The 21569-nt window shown below is 32.4% G+C and overlaps 3 protein-coding genes and 1 non-coding gene across 8 annotated transcripts in view; 1 reads left to right on the top strand and 3 right to left on the bottom strand.

Annotated features, from left to right (window-relative positions):
- The window catches only part of LOC111047337 (fibronectin type-III domain-containing protein 3a), a 172505-nt gene extending 166337 nt beyond the window's left edge, over nt 1-6168 (bottom strand). The window contains exons 1-2 of the mRNA XM_022333069.2: nt 5991-6168; nt 1517-1582 (exon numbers count right to left, since the gene is read on the bottom strand). The gene's annotated coding sequence lies outside the window, so the exon portion shown is untranslated. The remainder of the gene's footprint in view (nt 1-1516; nt 1583-5990) is intronic.
- Nucleotides 1-20956, top strand: part of LOC111047340 (ADP-ribosylation factor-like protein 2-binding protein) — an 87656-nt gene extending 66700 nt beyond the window's left edge. Inside the window, exons 1-7 of one of the 5 annotated variants that reach the window (XR_005570974.1) lie at nt 9007-9453; nt 13596-13706; nt 14915-15021; nt 17139-17224; nt 17641-17737; nt 18346-18496; nt 20695-20956. Coding sequence is in view for 2 of the 5 variants with exons in the window: in XM_039425194.1 (XP_039281128.1) it covers nt 9426-9453; nt 13596-13706; nt 14915-15021; nt 17139-17224; nt 17641-17737; nt 20695-20763 (498 nt within the window). In the remaining 3 variants the exon portion in view is untranslated. Of the gene's footprint in view, nt 1-9006; nt 9454-13595; nt 13707-14914; nt 15022-17138; nt 17225-17640; nt 17738-18345; nt 18497-20694 lie in introns of those variants that run through there. The other 4 variants (XR_005570975.1, XM_039425194.1, XR_005570976.1 and 1 more) reach the window with 4 other exon arrangements.
- On the bottom strand, nt 8690-8771 carry Trnas-aga. The gene has a single exon. It is a non-coding gene; the product is annotated as a tRNA-Ser (tRNA).
- A 210-nt stretch (nt 20957-21166) lies between the features above and the next one.
- LOC111047336 (nuclear pore complex protein Nup93) overlaps nt 21167-21569 on the bottom strand; it is a 32658-nt gene continuing 32255 nt past the window's right edge. Inside the window, exon 18 of the mRNA XM_039425191.1 lies at nt 21167-21381. Within this exon, the coding sequence (XP_039281125.1) occupies nt 21262-21381 (120 nt within the window). The 3' untranslated portion in view covers nt 21167-21261. The remainder of the gene's footprint in view (nt 21382-21569) is intronic.

Here is a 21569-nt window from a genome sequence, read left to right as displayed (position 1 = left end):
TTAAATAAATAGTTATTTGTGCAACTAGTGCGCAAAGTAACAGTTTGCGGCACCGAAAGAAACGTTTACGCCCGAGCCGTAGGCGAGGGCGGAATGGTTTCTTGAGTGCAGCAGAGGAACTTTGGGCACGTATTTCACATTAAGTTTTTCCTACAGTTACCATTGAATATGAAAAGTGGGTAATTATGGGGTAAAATTGCCTGAAATGCATCAAATGTTTTTCTGTGTAATTTTATTATTGATAAAATACCTTAATTTATTGTCAAATTGAATAAAAATGTTGTCCTTGGTTATAATATCTAATACTAATAATTAGCGCGTTGTGCTTCGTTGCACCTCTGCTCACTATAGCAGCCACAGCAGTCACTGTTACCAACTTCATTTTGATTTTGCTGCACTGTTGCTCCATATAACCTACTAAGTATTTTGCGTTGCCATGTTGCAAATCTGGAGTGCAGAAAAATTTTTCCCGCACTAGAGCGGAAAAGTGATTCTTTGCGTTCTGTAATCAGTGCAGCAATGGCCACTTTTCAACGTAACTGTAGGAAAATAAAATTGTCATTTAGTTAACTTATTAATTCTTCAGGTTCGAAAATCAAAAAGTGATATTAATAATTTGATTTTGTCTTCACTATACTAGGATTATTATACTTTTTAGAGACGCATCTTTGATTCTTCTAAACTTTACATTCAAGTATAGTAGAATTATAATACTCCACTATACAGAGCAAGCACAAGACCACATCAACTTATTCATCTGGACAGTGCAAAGTGCATCTACAGATAATAGCCTGCTGGAAAATGGCTAAAATAGGATGCTGCTTCGGAAATCACTTATATTCTCTGTTCGTCATCCTTCATCTACCACGATTAATTCACAAAACAATCATACTGTATTCATTCTGAGAGTCTGAATAGCTTTTTTGAATTTCATATTCATGATGAACTCACGTAGGTATATTAAAAAGTGGTCTACATGATTTCATGTTCTTGTAACCTTGAACCAAAGATGGGAGAAAATGTTAAAGGATTCGGAGAGATAAAAAATAAATATTCAATGGTATTGCCAAGCTGGAGACTTTACATAAGATTTGAATTAAATTCCGTCATTATTTGGAAAAAATACAATATCGGTGTTATATGTGTACGGTATATGAAGTTGAATATCAAAAGGTTAGCTGAAGCTATAAATTTTTCAGGTTATATACCTACTGTATATATAAATGTTGATACTGTACACCTCACCAATCGAACTTTGAGAATGGCAAAGTACTGTGTCAAATTTAATGATTACACCCTGAGTTTTGAATATTTTCACCGATATTTATATTTGTTTCACCTTGTATCATAATTTAACATGCATGACCTTTGTATTTTATACATAAATTGGTATATAATTGCATTGATAGGCTATTTACTAATATACATTGGCCTATAATAGTTGCTGTTTACTTGGAACAGACCTTGGTAGTAGCAGTCGAATCCCCAAAGAAATGAAAGTAAAAGCCAAACTTACCGTACTATCGAAGGACGTCTTCAATCTAGGGGACAATCATTAGATACAGAGGAAGAGCAGCGACTCCTGCGGGCATAAAACCAAACTATGTCAGGAATGTGAAAGAACAAAGCTCTTTTGGCTCCGCCAGGAAACAGTTATTCGGAATGTGCTACAACATTTTACACTGCTATAATGCCGCTGCAAAACTCACAAAAGAATTGCTTGTACTTTCAAATGCAGACATTAAAAAACACAACTACTATCTGAAACATAGAAACTTAATTTTACAACAGAATGTTATATATACTTCTCCATTCTCCAAAACAAGAAAACACAAAAACTTCCACTCCTTCATAATTTTCTTTATACATAATTACCTCTTTTTCGTATTTCTGGTACTGAAGCATAGATTCATATGAAAATAGAGGTGAAGTGAAAACCGTTTAATATTTCTGTGATATTTTCTACTTCACAGCTTTAATTCGATTAGTATTGGGGGAATTCATCATTTTTATTGTATTGTAAGGACTGCATTCTATTAAAACATGGGGTTTGTTTCAATTTTGTAAAGAGTATCAATAGATTAATATTGTAAATACTTGAGTATTTATTTCAAATGTTGAATGTTTATAAAATTACACATTTATAAGCCTACTCGGATGAAAATAGCTTTTATGGTGTCAAAAAAATTAGTCATTAAAAGGTCAGCAAGAATCGAAGAACCTTTTTAATGAATTTAGAATGAGTACAGAATGTACATTCTGGTCCAAATAACTGAAAATTCATAGTGCGCATGTTCTGTAGTACTTCATAAAATTCTCAATCAGACATCTATCTACAGGAGCAATAATATTATTGCCCCGATTCAGAGTTTATGATACAGGCATTAAAATAACTGTTAATTTATGGTTTTTTTGGTGATACCTAGCTTGACAAGTGCTTCATTGATCATAGCATGTGGGTCTTCTGCGATCCATATGGGTATCCAAAATCCAAATTGGAATGACTGAGGTAGTAGAAAACGTAAGTGGCTGACCCTGACCATTGTTAGCTCCTTTCAAGTTTTAATGCATGGTACTGATGAACTTCAATTCACGGTAGTTCAGTTTTCAGAATTCAAAAGAAAGCTTGTGGTCCAGTAAAATGAACATTTTTCAGGAAATAGCAGCGAAAGAATTTTTCTTGACGATTTTATAACATGTATTTTTTTTGGAACACGCCAGAGGGCGGCTTCACACCTAGAAACCCCAAAATTTTGGGACTTTTTCAATTTGTCCATTTAATCTCGAAAACCTCGCGTTTTTTGAGAAAAATCGTCTTATTATACAAAATTGAAATTCTCTACTATTTGAGACCAATCCCAAGTTCCTAAAATGTATCGGTCTCTATTCAGAGGCTGTTGATAACAGTAGCATCTTGAAAAAAAATTAAATTCGTCATTCTTTCATTTGGCTGTAACCTTTTAATAGTAATCATAGAATGAATGAATAGATTTTTTTGTCCCGTGTTATCGGATATACACGTTAACTGTCGGTCCCGGCTGAAGTATGACAGTCGGAGGCCCATTGACGGCTTGAATTATATATTCAGGCGGTGGGACCTTCCCGCTAGGGACTCTCCACCAACAAAAGCCATACATATGAATTCAATTCAATATGGATAGAATCGCAGGATCGTTTGTTTATTGGAGGAGAACGAACATTCTCTACAACCTTGACTAGATTTCAAATTATTCATATCGAGTATTTTACTATGAAAAATGATCTAATAATAACCATACATAATTTAAGAATTATAACTGATCATTATTTCTCTTATAGTAGCCCAGTCAATGAAAAAAAACAGGGAATTGCGCAACTAATTGAGGGAAAGCTGAATTTTCACAGTATGTTTGTATGCATAGTAGGCTACATAGCTTGCAATCACAAAATCCTCATTGTCACCCTTCCCCCACTTGCTTCCCCACCACCCTGGACTCGCAAAACTGAATGGGTTTGGTAAACGTAAAGGGAGTATATCTCGACGCCAAATCAAGATATCGAACAAAGTTTGATTTCACCGTTTCCTAGGATAAGAAGCTTCACAGTTTATAACCCACAATATTTTATCCTATACCCATTGATTAGGAAGTTATTTCTATACGAATTCTAAAAATGGTTAAATTACCGCCTCATAATTTTATATTTTCTGGATATTAGTTTTTTGAAAAAATGTTACGGAAAAAATTATAACTCATTTCAAGATCTTCAAAAAGTTCTACTATAATTTCATAGTTTTTCAATGTCCTATAATCTTAATTGTCTAGTTCATCTGCACTATGCACAATTTTCCGAGCTTGTCACCCATTCATGTAATATAGTACCGTACCACCAACAGGTGGTTCCATGAAAACCAACAAGTCAAATGCAAGGAAATTTCTTATCAGGTGTACTTGAAAATCTATCAGAGATAGAACGTTCTACCTTTTCGCAGGTTGAAGAGCACAAAATTACGCCCAGATGGATTTTGAACCTTAAATTTGAATACTGAAAATTTCAAAATATAGTCGATTAAAAAAGACAGTTCCTATAAATTTCTATTTTCCTGAAAATTGGACTCGTTTTTGAAAATTGTAACTCAGCAATGAGCACTCAATATGAAGATTAAGAGCTTCGAATTATTTCATTTAATTCAAACTTTTATCATCATAAAAAAGCAAGAGTAATTTTTCTGTCTGATAACTCAATTTGACAAAAAACTATGAACCGAAAATTCAAAGTTTTTGAGGCATTCTGTAAAAAACTACAGGGATAAAGAGGAGCCAACGCTACAGGGAGTCAACGTTTTCTATTTGAGCTGTCTAATACTCCATAATCTTTCTCAAAATAATGAGTATTCGGTATAAAAGCTCCTGTTGAAAAGTGTGTGAGGATAATCTTTAACATTATTAACGAATTATATAGTCCAGTCAATAAAAATATATGAAAATAGGCTTGTGAAATGTATTGTATAAGCCTACTGTAGTTCCGACTTTTTAATAATAATGTTGTTTGGAAATTGAATACATGAAAAAAGTCCAGAGCCAATTTTTTCATGCAAAATGTCCTTGTGCTAAATCCAGAGTGCCTCAAAAACCTAAAATTTGTTCATTTTTCAATTCTCTGTGATTTCCTCCATTATCCAGACATTGGACAGAAAAATCATTCAAATGGTGTTTTTCTAGCTTATAACATTTTGAATAAAATGAAATCATTCACAACTCTTTATTTTGAGAACCTACAGTACTGAGATACAATTTTTCAACCGGATTCAAATTTCAAGAAAAATTTATAATTTGATGAATTTGAGATATAAATCAACAATATATTCCAATTTCAACATAAGTTATAAATACATCATTCAAAATCCATCTTGGCCCAATCTTGTCCACTACAACCGGAGACAAACTAGACTTTTCTATCTGTCTACAGACTATCTTTTAATTCGAGTATAATGTGCTTTTAAGAGATTACAAGACTCTTATAGAAATAATATGTTGCCTAATTGTAATTATTTAATCAAAAATAAGTACCTAATTCATTATCTATCTTGCTAGTTGCTACTTCCAAAGAAGAATGAAGAGCGACTAACGGAGACCAGAACCAATTTATTATGAAATTATTTTTTGGTGATTTGAATCTCACCAAAACTGCAGGTTCATTTATCACTCATAACTCATCATCCCTATCAGAAAGCTAAATAAAACGCTCAAGCCTAGACAGACCTGAGTATTTTAGTCATAGGGATGATTAATTAAAAATACTTACATTAATGAATTCGATTTCACTAGGGAATGTTTAAGTGGTGCATAGAAACTTTCCTGGCATAGTCATCAAGCATTGACAAACTTCCTTTTTTGTGATATAGCCTAACCATATGGCAACACATTTATGAGATTTCATTTTCGTAAACCACAACAGAATTAAAATATTCCATTCAAGTTATACTCTGTAGCCATTTTAAATAATTATGCAGTTTAAATGCTAGACTATATTGGATAGATGAGTATAGACAAGATAAAAAAAACAAAATACCAAATGTAACATCAAAAAATCTCCTTAAATGCAGTACACTATAGGTGCAAAGACATTAAGTTTTAAATATTAAATTAAATAAATTGACCAAGTTATATCTTTATTCAAGTGCACGACTCAATCGGTCTCCAGATAATCTCAAGAATCTCCAGAATATCAAGATAATCTGTATAGCCTAAGAGTGTAAAAACTACTATATTTATTTACTTGGGACCTCTCAAAAAATATTTATTTTGATTTCTACACCAGTTAAAACTTACAGTTTTAAAGAATTGTAGCCTCTCTAGCTAGGAGTAAATTATTATGACAATATGGTTAGAATTCCGGGAGCATGGAGTAATACAAAGAAAGCCGAAAACGTCAGATTAGTGTTGAAAACATGGTTTTGACATAAGCTACGCCCACATGCACATCAGAGATTTCTATGAAACAAAACTTACTTTCAACTGTCACTCAATATTGTTTTATAATATAGGTTTGAAATAAGATTATGTTTCACAAAACCAGTCTGAAAATTCAAGTTATCGTTTAAACCTCGTTGAAACTTTACCGCACGAAAAACTTATTCACGAATAATACTCTGTCGAGTACACATGACGCCATTATTGTTTATTGATTTTGTTATGCTCAGAGAAGAATGCGCAGTACCTGATAGGTCCAGAGCAAAGTGGTTTCGACAACTCCTGGTACCTATCAGCAAAAATTTGAACTACTATTGGTTGATTCAAAACAAGCGGTTTATTTAAAAAATAGGTAAAATCTTCACTTTACTAACTAACTATGGTCGCTCTCACATTGCATGTAGGCCTATTAGTATTACCGGTAGTATTAAGGGTGTTTTCCCCGTGGATACAAAATTCAGTCGTAACTTGAATTTGAATTTAATATTTGGAATAGTAAATATAAAAACTAAATATTTATGTTGCAATAATTTTACTTTCTCACATTCATAAATATTGTTCGTTACGAGTGGATTATTCTTCTCCCTATTCCCTACTATAAAGTATACTCCTGAAATGGACTGACAAACTTCGTGAGTCGTTTTCATACATAAAAAAAGAAAATATTCTAGTAAAAATTAGCCTTTGAATGATTTTTTACCGAGATAGTAGTAATGGATGATTCCAAATTTATAATTTTACCATTAGTGGCGGTCTCATAATAATACAAAAAATTATTATATTATGCATTATGCAGGATGTAATGGAAATACTATAATACAAAATATGATGAATATTAAGTATTTTATCTAATAAAACAAAATATCCACCTTGCTTGAAATCAATAAATTTTGAATATTAATTAATTGCAAATTATGCTTCTGCAGACAACATGCCTCGACGCAACAAGATGATCTTGATTGAAGTGGATATAATTTGTTTTTAATATTATTACTCATTTTAAAGATTTACAGTTGGTTTCTAATTGTTCAACTCTTGAAAATTAAGTTAAATTCATAATTTTTCAAGTGAGATGAAGTTACCCCAACCAGTGTGTAGGTGTCATGTTTAAAAATAATATTATGAATAGTTTTTTCAACAAATTTTTGAGGCATAGCTGATGCCCAATGTAGATTGATGTTCAGGCCTAGGTAGGCTAAATAATATATATAATATATATATATATATATATATATATATATATATATTATATATATATATATATATATATATATATATATATATATATATATATATATAATAAAAAATATATAAAATTATGGATATATAAAATTATCATATTATTATGGAATCAGAGTAATAGTGTCATAGTGGATAGTAATATTGCTTGGTTTTTCCTTGTAGGCTTGTACCTGCTATCTTCTTCTCCTCCATAGATATATATTATGCAAAAGGTACATTGATTTAAAATTGTCCAGTAGTTGAAAGTTGATGATGCATATCCATTGAAACTACCTGAACTATTTGTTTTCTTTTTGTCAATAGTTTTTAATTTGATAGCTTTTCTATTTAATTGAATTAAAGTGCATTTTAAATTATCATGGACTCTGTCAAGATGCAGGAAGAAGGTGTTAGAATGTGCATGTCGGTTCCTAACTCGTAACTGAAGTACAGTACTATTCAAGTAAATTGGATTCATCAATTTGTAGCCTTACAGCCTCAGTTACTGAAAATTATGTATTTCATTGTATAATTTACCACTGCTGATTCGTTAATTATTAACTTTGTAAATGTTTGTAATTGAATACCGGTATATTTTTATTTAAAGTTTTGTATATTGACAATGCAGAAATTATTTACATGTTTTGAAAAATTGTAAAAGAATGACAAAATGCATGAAATAAAAAATTTGATTCGATCTAACTTAAAAATTTAAATTGCTCCTCTTTATAACAAGCGTAAAAAGCTGAGAATATTTCAGTTTGGATTGAAATAATTCAATTTTAGATACAGTATACACTATGACTACAATTTACAAAAATAGTCAATAGTATAGGCTCAAAAACCAAGGTTTCAGTGGAAAGAAAACAAAACGGAATATAAAGAGCTCTCTGTTCTGTGATAAGAATATATGAATTGCTATTCTTTACCTATGTGTAAAAAATAAATGAATAGCTTATTAATAATACTTTTCAATTTTAAACTGATGAAAATAAAAGAATAATTATTATAATGGTATTATAATAAAATAGTCAATAGCATAGGCTCAATAACCAAGGTTTCAGTGGAAAGAAAACATGGAAACTATCCTATTTGATTTACCATTAATTTTATTTATAGCACTGAAGAAGTTGACGCTCTGTGTTGGCCCTAAGGTAAGGTACTGTATAGATTATATCCTACTGAAAGAAATTTTTAATTTTCTCTGAAATTAAGTTGAAAAAGTCATGGTCTTTAGACAATATTTGGTAATGCACCATCAGCCATCGAAAAGATGAGGAACTTTTTAAAAATTTTTGTCCAAAATATTTTAATAAATTATCATTTTTGGAGTTTACAAAATTTTTCGCAGTCGGTAGGACTTAATAGAAATTAAGTTGAAAAAGTCATGGTCTTTAGACAATATTTGGTAATGCACCATCAGCCATCGAAAAGATGAGGAACTTTTTAAAAGTTTATTAAAATTTTTGTCCAAAATATTTTAATAAATTATCATTTTTGGAGTTTACAAAATTTTTCGCAGTCGGTAGGACTCGAACCTACGCTCCCAGAGGGAATCTGATTTCTAGTCAGACGCCTTAACCACTCGGCCACGACTGCTGTTGATGAGGAGGGGCAAAGTTTACAGTACAAATTTTGTAGCTTATAAATCATATAATAAATAGATATATAAAAGCGAAAACTCCAAGAATATTTTAAGTTATCGCAATAAATTTTATTTCATAGATTATCAAAATGTTTATTGAATTTATTATAAAAACAGGAGACATGATTTTTACAAAGAGGTTTTAGTGAATTCAAAATCATAACGGCTGTGAAATATTTTTTCTGTTCTCTGTCAGTTGTCAACAAAACAAAAGTTTATCGTCTGCTGCTATCTGCTTAATTTTTTTATTTTCATTATTATAGTACAAAGCAAAACCACAGGCAAAACCATGTGTTTTTAAGAGTTGTAACAGTCACAAATTTTCATTTTCTATCAATACAATCTACATTCATCAATATTATAATTTTTCTGACATGAGATAACACATTTAGTTTTTTAATTAATTTGTAATCTGCTTTATTAAGGCTAAAGTGAAGAAGATCGACGATTAACTTATAATTATAACAACAATATTGACAACATTCAAATTGTATCAATAAAATATTCTTATGTCCTATCACTTTTGAATTAGCAATTTATAGAAAACAAATTTTCTAATAAACCTAATTTAAAGTTTGTACGGATTGTGTAGCCTATTTGTTGCTAAAATGGATTCATTACAAAATGAGATTATAGGTAAGTTCAACAATTATTCTCTGATTTGTGTAGGCTATGCATAATATGTAGCAGAATGAACTTGGTTGTTAGGATAGCAACCAAAAGTAGTAGCCTATTCTATGTTTTGCCACAAAGTAGAAGGAATTTCTTCTCTGTGGTTTTGCACGCCACATAGGTAAGTATGTCCATCGCAGAGAGACAGATTCTTGAAAGTATTTTAATTGACGGGAAAAGCAGATAGGTTTGTATCTGGTGTCTATACTGTTGATAATAAAATGATTTTATTTATTTATTGGATAGAGCAAACAATACAATAGTCGTAAATGATAAAAAGTATAAAGTCCAGGCCTAATGCCATTATATCGCTGTCATCAAATGGAATCGATTACCGTAAGTACCGGTATATCATTCTGATCATAAAAATTAAACAGGTACTCTATAATTGCATTGAACTTAGGATTCATAAAAATTAAACAGGTACTCTATAATGGCATTGAACTTAGGATTACTCCGAAAAAAAGAGACTATTGCCTAAAACTTCTTCTATTTCCTAATTTTTTTTAAATCGTCCAAATATTATGGTTAAGTTATTATGTGAATTTCTATATTATTATATATTATGTGAATTTGTGAATATATTGATCAAATCATCAATCTGAAAGTATTAATCGGAGTGGAACCAACAATTTTAAATATAGATAGATTGATAGTAAAACTTTTGTAAAAACGAGAAAAATCTTTAAATTTATAAAATATAGTATACAAACACTTGAATTTTGAGCTCGAAAATATCACCAAAATTATAGGCTACCCCAAGTGTTTTCTAAATTTTTAAAGACGTTATTATTTCTGGGTTAATAGTATTATTTTAAAACCATTTGTTGCAGGGAGCTATATATAAAAACAATTCATCACAATATTCAGCAATAGACTTCACACTAACATGATCATGATGCGTCTAATAAAATCTTTTTGCAACTAATACACCATTCAGAAGTCTTCTGTAATGGTCGAAAAGATGAGACTACTCTCAAAATAATATTAAAATTACATTCAAAAATTTAGATGGTTTGATGTCAGGTATGACACTTCTCAGTTTTCTGGAAAACCCCCATCCCACTTTATAACTTCTTACACTCTCCTAGAAAGCGTTTTTTCCATGTCAACTAAGATTCAATATGGGTTAATGCCAGATCCAAGGAGGGTATAACTGATGTTTCATTGATTTTTGTACGGCGTAAGTCTAGACTGCTGGTAATTATTGTACATTTTTGGTTGCAATCAATTTAGTATATCCAAAGTCTTGATCGTTAGCCAGGTGTTCCCGGATAGATCGCGTCAAAAAAATAAAAAAACTCTAAGCTTGATAATCAAGATGGCGCGGCATCACAGTCCCTCAAAGCTATCCCCAAGGAAATCATTGACACTGTAATAGCTTCTTTCAATCAGCCACCTTGACAGCCTCTTCTTGAAAACACCTATAGGAAGATCCCTCACCGAGCCCGGCAGCAGGTTGAACATTTTGAGTGCCAACACTGGGAAAGAGTCCTTCACTCTTGACAACCTACAGCGTGGAATCTCCAACTGTAGCCTTCCGCGGGTACCGTATGAATGCACCTGACACCTACTCATCATGTTAGCCCTGTTTATCTTCACTGCAGTAAGAGAGGCCAGTATATACAGCCCGAAGACGGTGTGCACTTTCAGGCGTCTGAAGATGGGTCTGAGTATGCTATTCTGATCAAAAAAATCCATCGTCCGTCAGTATAAACTCTACATAAATCAAGTTAAAAAAAGCATAATTTTGCATGTAATACCCTATTCCGTCATGACAATATTGGCTTGCAACTTTCGATACAGTACATTATATATATATATATATGTAGTAAATATTCTATAGCTGCTGCTAAAAGTGCACATCGATTCCAGGGTTTTATCTCCATGGAGAATAAGTGGCTTGTTTGTAGCAAACCAGTCCCTTGTTTCTCAGAAGAGGCGTGGGTTTACTACCTTTAACAACAATTGTATCATCTTTAAACAGTGGCTTGAATTCTGCATTTTCAAATCATTTATTATGATCAGGAAGAGCAAAGGCCTAAGCACAGATCCTTGTGGTACTCCTGCTTTTTTCTTAGTGGCTCCCACACAGTCAAAGGCCTTGGTGAGATCACATAGAACCAGGTTGACTCTAATCTGCTCCTCAAAAGACTTATGGAATCATGGATGATGTCAAACAAAAAGAGTGCAGCTGGGATGGTCAACTTCCCCGTTCTGAATCAGTGCTGCATATGCCCAACAAGCCATTTTTCTCTAGGTGATCGCTCATCTGCAACATCATTGCCATCTCAATTATTTTACCAATTTTTGGCACAATGGATACTGGTCTAAAACTTCGAAGAACTTCAGGATCACCCTTCTTGAAAATTGGCACGATATTGTCTTGGAGATTTTGATACACTCAGGTAGTGATGTAAAATTCCCGGGAATTTAAGATCGAGGAATATTACCAGGGAATTTAAGGAAAATATTCCCAAAAATCATAAATTCCCGGGAATTTATGGGAACTTGAGGAAATTTATGATTTCTTTCATAAAAATGACCGAAAAAGACGTTTTTTGTTACACAATTCATACAACAGATTTATGTAGGAAATATAAGGATGAATAACTTATAAATTGTAGTAAGTTCAAAGAAAACAGCAATTTGAAGTTCATAGACTGATCATAGATTGAAAGGAGAAATGAGCACTCAATAAATCATTCAATTGCACCACTATTATCATGCTACTTTCATGTCTTACAAGTTGAATAAGATGTTTTTACTTACTAATAAATGCCTGTAAATCAGGTGAACAAAGTCAACAAAGTATTGAGTGTAATTTAACTTTCATTGCATGATTTTATTCAATTTCTCCGCACAAGAATAATTGACCCCCTAAATAAAGATTAGAGTAGAATATAAATCCAAAAGTTAGAAATTATAAAATACAGCAAAATTGGCCAAACTAAAACAAGGAGCCTACTCCAGTTTAATACAATATTAAAAAGAAGATAATTCCACAACTCACAACACTCAGGGAAGATACTGTCTCCAAGACAGGAGTTAACTAACAGCAACAGTGATAACATACTCATGATACTCTTATACAAATACACTGAAGCCCCATAGACTTCCTGGCTGTCGGTGACCTCACCTCCTGACAATGTTTATCATATCATTCATGTTTAAAGGCCTGAATGAATCAAACCTTTTAGGAGACTAGGGCTAGATAATTACAAGAGTTGAAATCTCATTCGACTATCTCAGCACTCAGCCACAGCAAATCGTTGTTAACTTGATCCGGGCTAAGCTTGCACTTTATCAATGTTTGTAATTTGTATGAGTCTAATAAGGTTCCATACTGCCTTTACTGGGTTGTGGGACTCACCTAAAAATTGAGCATCATGGTCATCCAACACCATCCTGTAAATCTTCATTTCTCTGAGGTAGTTGGTGTACTCTATACCTAGCAATGAATGATTTGCTTTATGTACCTACATTGAGGAACATGTTGACAAGCAATTTAATACGTTCTAGTTCTGGAGTAAAGAAGAGGAAGCACTATTGAATGAATTTATGTTCATTCACTAAATGCAAGCGCACTGCTTTATGGTATCTCTACTAAGGATGCAAAAAGTTAGCTTTTCAATAACATGCAAAGGAAAATAGGAAAATAACCCACTATCAACCAGGAAGCTAAGAAACAGTGGTTCACCAACTATTTTTTATATATCTACAAAATTCAAGTTATTTCTATTAATTTTCTGTTCAATTTTGCATTTTTATATAGTTATAAATTTATCACTATTAACATCTCATAGGGGTGGGTAATGATTTGCTTAGCCTTAATACTACACCTCTTAAAAATAAGAATTTATAATAGAATTTTCAATATTCTAGATCCAATCAAATAGTTTGTATTATTCATGTTTCTTTATTAAATATTTTTCATTTGATGTTCTCATTAAAATAATTTACCTCTCCAAATGAAAATTTATAGTAGAATTTTTAATAAAATGTTTAAATACTACTAGACCCAATCAAATAATTTGGATCATTCATGCTTCTTATAAAATATTTTTCATTTTATCTTCTAATTAAAATAATCTAAATCTTTCCAGGCTCTGAATTGCACTTCCTCACTGATAGTGACATATGTTACACTTCGAACAGAAATGGAGAAACTGTGAGATTTGATACAATTATTGGCCACATTGAGGATATATTAGTTGGTAAGTTATAGATTATACATAAAACATTCACAGTGATTAGTATTATAAGTCTCATAGACTAAGCACTCCGAATCAGTGAACCATCGACTGTTTATAGTAATACTGGATTTAATGTACACTATGAGCCCAATAGCTCCTATTTGTATTCTTATATAACTATATAGTGGAAATAGTTATTTGTGCAACTAGTGCGCAAAGTGACAGTTTGCTGCACCGAAAGAAACGTTTACTTGAGTGCAGCAGAGGAACTTTGCGCACGTATTTCACATTAAGTTTTTCCTACAGTTACCATTGAATATGAAAAGTGGGTAATTATGGGTAAAATTGCCTGAAATGCATCAAATGTTTTTCTGTGTAATTTTATTATTGATAAAAACCTTAATCCTAAAATCCTCGTTGTCGTTGGTTATAATATATAATGAATAATAATTAGCGCGTTGTGCTTCGTTGCACCTCTGCTCACTATAGCAGCCACAGCAGTCACTGTTACCAACTTCATTTTGATTTTGCTGCACTGTTGCTCCATATAACCTACTAAGTATTTTGCGTTGCCATGTTGCAAATCTGGAGTGCAGAAAAATTTTTCCCGCACTAGAGCGGAAAAGTGATTCTTTGCGTTCTGTAATCAGTGCAGCAATGGCCACTTTTCAACGTAACTGTAGGAAAAAAAACATTCACATTCTTGTGACACTCACAAGCAAACAGCTGTTTGGCTTGAGAATGTGCAAGACCAGCACGAAACGCGTCGCCAAACCATAGAATGTGAGTGTTTTTTCACTTTAAAGTTATACATTATGTATAAGAATACAATAGTAATGAATCCAGTGAAAACAAGATGGATAACTTATCAAGAGTAACTTAACAAGAGTAATAAATCCAGTGAAAACAAGATGGATAACCAACAACGAGCTTCTTTTTATTTACAGGTGGTAGCTTTAGAAACGGACTTCTGCTTCTACCATCTAAACTAACTTATAATTTGAAGTCATTAACTGATTTTGTAACTGAATGCGATAGAACATCCTTTGTTAAGCAGTAGCCTACTTTAAAGCTCTCTCTAATCCACTTTAAAAAAGCAACGAACGTAAGAAATTGATTTAATGATAAATTGTTATTGAATGATGAATGCATTTTATAACTGTATTTTTTATGATGTAAGTTTTCATCATTGGCAGAAATTTTTATTCAGTCACTTTAACTTGTTCCAGAAGAGGAATATCATAAACTGCAGAACGACTTCTTGGAGAAATACTGGCAGGAATTCGAAAATGACGAAGAAAACAAACTTGTGTATACGGATATATTCAATGAATATGTGAGTATAAGGATAACATTTCTATAATACGAAATCCAAATTAATTAATTTTATATTATTCTGAACGGTCACCATGATCTTGAATCACGTTCCAAGTTCATTGGATTTGTACAACAGCGAAATACTATAATGTAGAAAAACCTGAGGTTTTATTGACTGAATATTGTAAATATTGAATTGTGAGATTCAATTTATAAATTATTATTTCTATAGTGAGATTCTCCTTACAAGTCGGCACCTGATTAACATTGGTTTGCTATCATTGTTTGTCAATAGACAATAGGGGAGCTCTATCCTTTTCTACCCCCGTATCTTTTCCAAATCGTTTGTAGGCTATGAAGAAATATTATGAACTACCAGAATAAGCACAATAATATTATTAATTTTTTATAAAATCATGGAAAGATGTATTTTCTCGGTGAATATAATATATTTGAGATATAGTTGATCATTTTCAATACGAATCAAAAATCAATATTTTATCAGATATACCGGAATAACTTGAATCACATCTAAAGAATCATTATAGAAGGCGTTGGATAAAGAAACTTGACAACAATATTGTCTTATCTTTTACACTAACTTTATAAAGTGCATCTCACTATAGAGACAGAGAAAGTATTGTTTACATTGGATATATCTTCTTTATTTCTATTAATCGCCACACTACAGGTATTGCTGACAAAATAAATAAAGAATACAAAAAAAAAGAATACTCGTTAAGCTATCGTACCTATCTCTTGATGTTAGTGGTAGAAGACTTGCAGTCAGGATTTCAGATTCTTTTAAAATTTCACTTGGAATACCACAGTCATCTTCTAGCATTTTTGAAAATTCGGAATGCACTAATCAACAATAAATAATTGAATAAAACTGGTTGCGAAGCGAATTAGTTTGATTCGAAACTGGAACTGAAATCATGGCGACTTCAGCACTGAGGATGAAAGTGGACACTCGCCCGATCTAGCGGATGACTTATTAACTACTTCCATGAGCGGCTGGAAAGAGACAACTTTCTGGGCTAGACCGGAAAAGAAACCCTTTTCTGACGTCGTCTGCAAACAAGGTCTTTCAGATCTACGTAGGGACTGGAAAACAGCTGCTTTCTGTGCAGTGTGGCGAAAAATATGTTTCATGTTAACTTTTTTCAAGTTATTATTATTAGCGTATGTCACATATATAGACGCACATAAACACATAGGCAGTCAAAGAAAAATCTGGTCATGAGACCGTTGTCAGGTTAATAGAATATTGTAAATATATTAATTAAATTTTGATGTCGAGGTTGTCAATGTAGTGTGTAGTGGATTGTGGAGAAGCCGAGATAAAATCATTTAAATCGCCTTGGTAGGCACGTATATTAAAATTTCTGATGATGTGCTTCATCGTATGTCTAGCCTCTCCACAATCACAAACAGGGGACGGTAAACTGCCCCAGTCATTAAGAGAGGCCCCGCATCTCCTGTGGCCAGTCCTAACCCTGTTGAGGGCCGCCCACGTCCGTCTTGGCAGTTCGAATCCAGCCACATTTACACCAACTGTATATCCAAAGCAGATGCTGAGGGGTTTTTTCCATCGACTCTTCCTCCCAGCTTGCTCTCATGGAAAAATTTTCATCGCTCAGTTGCTCTGCCATGCGCATGGGAGGATGCCTTGACTTTAACCGATCACCCAAATCCAGAAGATCTCCACGGATTGGAAGTGCCCTGTTACTCTTTATCTTTTTGTATTCATGAACAAGAACTAGGCAAGATATAGGCTATCAAGATAAATGTTAGAGGAATGCTATGTCTTAATAATAATTTTGTTGATTCATATAATCTTCTGAAGTCGTCTTCATCGAGAAGTATGAGTAAAAATATATGGATATGTTTTTTTAACTTTGTAAATACGTGTGCCGCTCTTATAGTTTCATGTCTATTTATTGTGTTTAAGTATAGCAGATAGGAAGACTAGAAAATTGTACAATCCATAACATGTAAAACAATAGGTATTAATGATAATAAGTGCGGTTAACTTATTATTATAAGTTAAGTGCAGTAGCTTATTTTTTTGTAAAGCTTTTTTAGTATTTTATTTTTGGCAAATAATTCAAATAATCCATCTATTCTACACAGGTGAAACTTCTTGAAGAGCACATTGAAAAAAGACTGAATGATCTAGTTCCAAACTTTTCCATGGCAGCATTTCTTGAAGATTTGATGTAAGTTGTCTTCCTAAATTTGCATGTAATTTACTTGGTATTCAAATCGCAGGCTACTAGTCTACTTGTACTACTAGTCTATTTGATGGTCTACATCATGAAATAATATTAACTTGGTCTTTTCTGGGAGCCGAGAGACAATGTAAACAAATTTACTTGTATGAGAGTGGATCTTGGAGAAGCAAAATCGATTCACAGTAGTCAGAGAGTAGGAAATCACAATACGTGATACTATGAAAGCCTTGTGAACTGATATTTACGAGTCGTTTTTAAAACCTGTTATAATTCATCGGTTTATACGCACTCAAGTAACTCAGCTATGTTTTTCCTTCTTTCGATGAACAAAATCAATCAGTATTAAATAAATGAACAATTATGCCAGTCTCATATTCACATTCAGTCTTTATTGTTTTCAGGGAACAGAAGGACGCTCTTGATGGCGAAGTCTTTGAAGTTCTTCTGACGTTAGCAGATTTCAGATGCTTCAAAGACATGGTTCTTGATTTTCGAGCGGTAAGGAATCTCTCTTTTGAATTCTTTTAATTTCTCTCCTTTTGAATCTCTCTTTGAAATCTTGTCAATTTTTCATTATAAGAAGTAAGTTCAATAGATGCTTTCAGGGAATAACTATTTCACTTTTTGTGTAGTTGAGAAGTTGATATTGTGGTAATTATTCATATTGAATGAAAAAGACTAAGAAATTTTCAAAAACCACAGATATATTGATACTTAGAAAGACCGGTTTAGGTTATTACACCATTGTCAATCTCTGAGTTTATCAGTGCTTGATATCAGTTTATCAGTTAGCTCTGAGTTTATCAAAGATTGACAATGGTGTAATAACCGAAACCGGTCTTTCTAAGTATCAATATATCTGTGTTTTTTGACAATTTCTTAGTCTTTTTCATTCAATAACTATTTCGTTGTAAAAGCAATAAATTTTGTTGATTAGACTAACGCAACTTAGAACATTTGAAAAATCTCATGTCACTCAATTTTTAGTAGAGGTCGATTCATTTGATTCATGTAGCCTACTGCAGTACAGTATAAACTTGTGTAAGTGGTAATGTAGCACATTCTAACCTCATTTCATTCATCAATGAAAGTGTTTTGTAGAATAGGAAGGATCTATCCCTGTTTCGGGAAATGAAGCTGCCTGGAAACAAAGAATTCGCACTTCGCAGCGTTCATGGCAACTCTTGTAGTGTTGCTACGTAGTTTGATCCTGAACTCTGGAATTAGAATTATCACAGGCCAAAAACAACGAATTCGGTATGAAGTTAATGGAATACTATTCGATAAGCTGCAAAATATCATGGGTAACTTGAGAATTTGTGGCAAACTTGTGCCACAAGTTTAGAAGGATAGAGTCAGATAGGTCAAGGATAGTGGATAGGATCATTCTAAATTTGTGGATTTGCATAGATTCCAATGGAGGACATTTAATAGCAGGATAAGTTATATTGAAATAGATTCACTTATCACAGTCAATGGCAACCTTTTTACTTCATACTTATGACCATTGAATTGAAAATATATACACTGAGTGGCTACCTACCGGGAAAACCTTGAATTCCTCATGATTTGACTAACCGGGAAAAATACCGTGATTCCCTCATTAGTTTTTCCAATTACTCATGAATTTTTCATAAATTTCAATTAATTTAGTAAAGAAGTGTACAGTAAGTAACATATTTAGTTAATAAACTTCCTATAATTTTAGGCTAGCCTGAAATGTTTTTATTAATGCTCTTTAATGTACTGATAGTTCATCTCTGGTGCAATCATCAAGTTTTTATGGTCCAAGGGTGTAACTGAAGACTGTTGGCCCAGTAGATTTCACATTAATTTTTGGTTTCAATAGATTTGTTAGCTTATTTTGAGTATAAAACAGTGAAAAAAATTTGGCGCTCGCTTATTGTTTATTTTAAAATGATCATATTTTTAGTCATGATATAAATCAATTGCATTTCAAAATTAAATATTTTGATGGATTCATTCTCTTTGGAATGAGACTTTATTCAAGGTTTGAAGAGTCAACAACAGTCGGAATCAGCTATGGTACTGTGCATACATATACAGGGTGTCCCACGAAAGGTGTAATAGCTGAAGACCATAGAATCTACATTGAATATTCAATAAACAATGTATAGTATCATTTTCTTATATCGACCTTATTTTTCAAGATATATAGATTTTTCGGTATTTTTTAAAAACGTCAATAACTGGGAAAGTATCAGTCAAAATCTAATTCTAAGGATATGGTTAGGAAGAGGAAGAAATTTCCAATAAGATTCATTCAATTTCTTCATTTGTTTGACGTTTTTGAACTTTTTACTAGCGCTCAAAGGTGAAAATGTTTATTTGTCGAGTTCAAAGGTAAATTTCAAACAGTTTGAACGCTCATAAAAAGTTCAAAAACGCCAAACAAAGGAAAAAATTGTTTGAATCTTATTGTTCCTCTTTCTAACAATATCCTTAGAATTGAATTTGACTAACAGTTTCCTAGTTATTGACGTTTTTAAAAAATATCGAAAAATCGATCTCGAAAACTAAGGTCCATGTAAGAAAATTTTACTGAACATTTTTGTTGCAAATTTCATGTTGAATGTATGGTATTTTGCTGTTACACTATTCGTGGGACACTCTGTAATTGCTTCATTATAAAAGTATGACTCAGAATACATAATACATGTTCAAATGTATGATAACTTTGGCATTGAAGTCTATCTTTGTGAGGAATTTTTTTTGTAACTACTCACTGAGTATTGAAAATGGACCCTGTCCGAATGCACTCCACACACATAAGCAGTTTAAAGAACGTACTAATTCCTCACAAAAATAGACTGTAGTGTCAAAAATTATCAATATATTTGGAAATTTAAATATGCGATTCGTCATGGAAGATCAAACTGAAGATTTCCATAATAAATTCTTTACGAATGTTTCTTGTTCCTCAAATACCGGAACTCTTCCTGGAAAATTTGAAATTTTACTCTGGAAAATTTGAAATTTTACTCTGGAAAACCGGGAATTACTCATGAATTTTTCATTTTAAAATGGGTGGCCACCCTGATACAGTATTTTAAACAATTAGTCACCAATTGAAGTCATCCTGTTTTACTGAAATACCCTATACTTTCATGAGTTTTCTATGTAGCAAGTACAAAATGGTTTCTTTCAAAGGAAGATGAAATTCTAGATTTATTGTCAGTTGATTAGTACATTCACGTCAACTGAAAATGCCTTGCTGTTAGATGTGAACAATCTCTTTTGTCGGGAAGTTTTTTGCCCAGCAAATAGCTTTACCTACTTGTCTGTCTAGTTTCTGTAGATGTAGTATTATGACTTGATAATTAAAATACTCATTTTTAATACTCAGCGTTACCTACTTGTCTGTCTAGTTTCTGTAGATGTAGTATTATGACTTTAATATTAAAATACTCAGAGAATGTTTTCATTTTTTTCAGATGAAGGAAGGAAGTTCGGTTGACTTCAGTGACGGAATAACTATTACACCTGTTAGTTTTGCTGATTAATAATTATTTGTCAATTATTGAAATGTAATCGTCACGTTTGTACCTGCACTTCTAGTCGAATTTATTCAGTTATGCGACACCTTAAATTCCATGCACCAAGTGAATGTATCGTTGCAAAGAAATCAAAAAATAAAAATTTTGTACTGATCTTTTCATCAAACTTTTGAATTACAATTTATAAGATGCTTTATAAAGTTTTTTGTTCAAAACTAATCCTCTCCCCCCCTAGCTTCATAACGGTGGAATGTAAGACAGTGAGTGATAAGATGAGCTGATAAAATTAGGAATCTGTCGAGAAACAAACTTAAAGTATGAATAAGCTAAGACAATAAAGTAAATTATAATCCAAAACGTGGAAAAACGTAATGCGATATGGTGGTTTTTTAAACTACACAAGACTGTATAAATTGAACGTATTTAATGAGAAAATGTACCTATTTATTTCAAGAACAACAAAATAAAGAAATGGAATTAAGTTAATATAAGTATGGTTAAGTTCTAATGCATGAGAATTTCCATCTCAACGAGCCTGCTGTTGGTGTCACCTGGCATTCGGTAGGGCACGGTGCCAGCAAAACTGGTGATTGCTCGCGCACGTTCTCGCAGGAAGTTCATTTGCTGAAAAATTAATATCATCAATAATTAATATTCATAAATATTAAGGCTGGCTACTAACGGTTGAACATGCATGATATGCTGTCGACAAACATAGTTGTGTCATCGTAGCTGTGATCACAACAAATTTTGTTGAGATTAGGTTATTTTATGTACGAATATATTTTGTTGTTGGCTGCTCTATTTAAGGT

This window comes from Nilaparvata lugens, chromosome 3 (assembly GCF_014356525.2).
Source record: "Nilaparvata lugens isolate BPH chromosome 3, ASM1435652v1, whole genome shotgun sequence".
Lineage (NCBI taxonomy): Eukaryota > Metazoa > Arthropoda > Insecta > Hemiptera > Delphacidae > Nilaparvata > Nilaparvata lugens.
Note: the sequence above shows the minus strand (reverse complement) of the source record. Positions and strands in the feature narration are given on the sequence as shown.